The sequence below is a fragment of the Sorghum bicolor genome, chromosome 3, assembly GCF_000003195.3.
Source record: "Sorghum bicolor cultivar BTx623 chromosome 3, Sorghum_bicolor_NCBIv3, whole genome shotgun sequence".
Lineage (NCBI taxonomy): Eukaryota > Viridiplantae > Streptophyta > Magnoliopsida > Poales > Poaceae > Sorghum > Sorghum bicolor.
Genome location: NC_012872.2, coordinates 49,596,729 through 49,600,532, shown reverse-complemented (window position 1 = coordinate 49,600,532; position 3,804 = coordinate 49,596,729). Strand labels below are relative to the sequence as shown.

General features: G+C 43.8%; 1 protein-coding gene across 1 annotated transcript in view; it reads right to left on the bottom strand.

Moving 5' to 3' along the window:
* The window catches only part of LOC110433848 (vacuolar cation/proton exchanger 1a-like), a 6,663-nt gene continuing 3,154 nt past the window's right edge, over positions 296-3,804 (bottom strand). The window contains 8 exon segments of the mRNA XM_021456682.1: positions 296-616; positions 2,030-2,100; positions 2,204-2,294; positions 2,494-2,610; positions 2,729-2,782; positions 2,918-3,034; positions 3,153-3,506; positions 3,593-3,788. Coding sequence (XP_021312357.1) covers positions 2,033-2,100; positions 2,204-2,294; positions 2,494-2,610; positions 2,729-2,782; positions 2,918-3,034; positions 3,153-3,506; positions 3,593-3,788 — 997 coding nt within the window. The 3' untranslated portion in view covers positions 296-616; positions 2,030-2,032.

Sequence of the window (3,804 nt, the reverse complement as noted above, 5' to 3'; positions counted from 1 at the left end):
TCTTAGGTCCTTGAGCCAACATGTCATTCACTTACGTCTTGAGTTCGTCTGTAATAAGTTTAGGTGGATACCAGTAAGGTCTAATTGCAGAAACAGGTCGAGCACCAGGATCCTTTTTATTCCAGGCCACGGGTTCGAATGCAACTTCGTGTCATTTGTATAATAAATTTCCTAAACCAATAAAATAAATTTAATTATCCCAGGCCTGTGGTTGCTGCCTTGAGCCAAGATCCCCATCTGGTTACCCCAGTGAAACAAGCTGGAAATCATCTTGTAAAAACGCGCAAGCCGCATATATACACAAATCCACCCTCTGCATATCTTATTAAGCTGTATAATAAATGAAACAAGACACCATCATATACATAGACCGGATGCATATTCGGTACCCTTATTGCAACAGCAGCTAGGCTAACTAAACCAATAGTAATACAAGCACAAATAATACTTTTCATATGCCGATTTTTGTGCAGTGATGAATACATTTCTCCGAAAGCACTGAGCCACTGACCGATTTCGTCTCTTCTGAAAGCATCAATCTTTGCACCGCACTGTTTCAGACTCGAACACTGCGTTGCTGTCTTGGATGCTCATTTGTTCAGGCATGACTCTTGAACTGCATGATTATAGGTCATCAGATGAAATTACAGAGTTACAACATTTGAATGCAAGTTGGTAGCTATCGTAAGGAAATAATGCTAAACTTCACTTTAGTAGTCAAGAATTGAAGCCTTTGGCTGAAAAATAATGCTACTGACCAAAGTAAATTGCATACGATTGGTGCATCTTGCAAGTCACATATTTCGTTTTGCTAAAGAATAATATTATGACCCACAAATATATTAATCTGTGACACAATATATTATTTAGCTGCTTATCAAGCACACCTCAGTTGTTGCAAGGATCTGTTTTCATGTCATTTGCTCAAGACCTGCCATTTTAAAATATGGACTAATTTAAGAATTAACATAAAAAAAGGCAGCGCAAGCCCAACAATTATGCCACCTCTCACTTGAACGCTCCAAGTACTAGTTGGTATCAATTAAACAACTGGTATAGTGGTATCTTTGTCTGTTAACTAGTTTTGACCATGTGTACAGTGTCTGATAGACACTGTGAATAGAACCACTCTGGTGTTGTCAATTCTCATCTATATCCCAAATTCATATATGTCCTATTGTGCTATAGCATTGTTCATTTCCTGCATGTATTCATGATGGGCACCAGCGAAGAATGTTCTGACTGCTTACAGCTAAAAATAAAAGTGGGAAAAAAAGAGCAAATAAAAGGATAGGGGCTCGCCCCTCCTGTTCCTACAAAGAAAAAACAATTGGGGCAGAGCAAATTAAAGTAAAAGTTGCATGACATTTCTGCTACTCAAGGCACACATATTTCATTGTTAAAGGTACATATTAGGACACACCTACTTAAATTTATGAATACATCATATTGGCTACACATCAAAAACAAAAGCTGTTTCGAGATGATAACAGAATAAATCTGACAGGATTGCAGAGATATAAGGCAGTCATCTGTTGGTCAGAACGTGCGATGGATATATACTGGGACGGTCAAACCTCACCACTCATGTCAGTTGAGCTTAAACGACTAAACGACTGAGCACATTTAAGATTTAATACAGATAAGTTAGAAGCCGCTGACTGTAGTGCTTGCTGTGTGGAAAACAAGCATTCGGCCCAGAAAGATGACAGATAAATTAAGACCCATTGAAGTAAGTTTGATGCAGGACACGTGATTGCCGTGGCAAAATTATATACTAAGACCTATGTATACTTAATCTATGAATACGACACATTAGCTACTCATCAAATGATGAACACACTAGCTGTCCCAAGATCAGGATGATTCTATAGCAACGGGGCATGCATACGCATGATTAAGACAGGAGTTGCTTTGATATCATCTCTGCCATCTGGTGGTCAAACCAAACACCTATTATCCTTTTAAACTACTATATGCTACTAGTGGATAGATGAACTAACGAAAAACAAAGGTTCTGCAGGCTCACCCGTTATGCAACTTGTGCACCCAAAGTATCAGTTGGCAGCAACAGCCCAGCACCATTGTTGTTTGCATGACCTATTATTAAAAACATGGACGAGAATGACACAGGAAAAATCAGAACAACTGAAGACGAAGTGTAAATCTCAGTCGATCTATCTGTAAAAAGGAGCCAACATACTTGCAGGTTGCCGCGTAACAAAAAAGCATGCACCGATCACAATGTAGCATAGCAGCAGAAGGATCCCCTTCAGGTAGTGTGACGATCCATCCTGCAAAAGTCGCAAAGTATATATGGTCAACACTATCAGAAAAGGACTGAACCACATTTACTAATATAAACAAACTCTTTCTAGTTGAATTGGTAAGTGATCTTCACTACCAAATTAAAGTTCCATCTTATATATTGTAAACCTTTCAGTTTGAACATTTACATGTTCATCAAATGATGAGAAGGAGAGTAGTGTGTACCTGCAGAGTGAATGCTGTCACTATTACTGAGACGAAGAGACAGCCGGTCTCTAGCAGCTTGAAGTCGAGATCCATTTGAATACCCGCGATCCAAGCTACAATGACACTCAGTGGCACCTAATGGCACGATTATTCCGCAATGATTAATTAGGTACTAATTTAAGCCAATGAAATCTGGACGGGATATGGTATGACGCGTCATCAGTTGCAATAATATATGAATTGTAATACTCACCACAAACATGGAGATCTGGGTTGCCGAACCCAAAGCTACTCCGAGGGTGATGTCCTGTGTTGCATCAGGAGCGAAATAGTTAATAACCTTACATGATTGTGCTATTTACAGTCATGAACAGTTCACGGCCATGATCCGTACATGAACATGTGAGACAAGAGGAATAATCTGGGGTTGGGTGTGTCCTACCAGCTTGTTCTTGAGAGCAAAAATGATGGCCCCGGCATGCTCTGCGGCGTTGCCGACGATTGGTAGCAGGATGATGCTGATGAAGCTGACGGACAAACCCCAGGATTTGGAGGTAGGCTGGCAGTACGTACAGGCGTGATAGATTGGTGCAGCCCACGTTAGTGCCAATCAGGCTAGTAATTTAAGAAGAAGAACACAGAGGGAACGAATGATTGATGTAGTAAATAATTTGTACCTCAATCGTGCCGACAACGTACTCGGACAGGATGGCGATGAGCACGGTCTTGAAGGCTAGCCAGAAGAGGCCGCTGGCGAATCCGATGACCGCCTGTTCGTCCTCTTCTGCCTCGCCGTCCTCGTCCGCGACCTCCTGCGGCTCGAACAGCTGGGCGTGCGTCTTGAGCTGGAAGAAGAGGTAGGCGACGTAGGCGAGCAGCATGACGAGGCTGCATGCGCGGGAGAGGTCGAGCCCCGTGGTGTCGGCTGCCACGGAGTGCTCGCCGGCGCTCACGGCGTAGCGCAGCATGAGCGGCAACGACTGGCACAGCACGCCCAGGATGAGGAGGCCCGTGCTGACGTCCGCTTGCGTCTGCACAAGCAACGTGCTTGAAGTGATGTGGAAAAACGAACAGTGTTAATTATTGACGATGTTGGTATATATTGATTGGTACGCACCCTGTCGTATGGCTGGTCGGAGCCGAGGTTGACGACGCCGCCGCAGAAGAGGGAGGTGCCGAGGACGAGCAGCAGGTTGGAGAGGACGGAGCCGAGGAGGGAGCACTTGACGACCTCGATCTTGCCCTCCATGAGCGCGAAGAGCGCGATGATGAGCTCCGTGGCGTTGCCGCACGTCGCGTTCAGGAGCCGCCCACTTACGTAGTATAGCG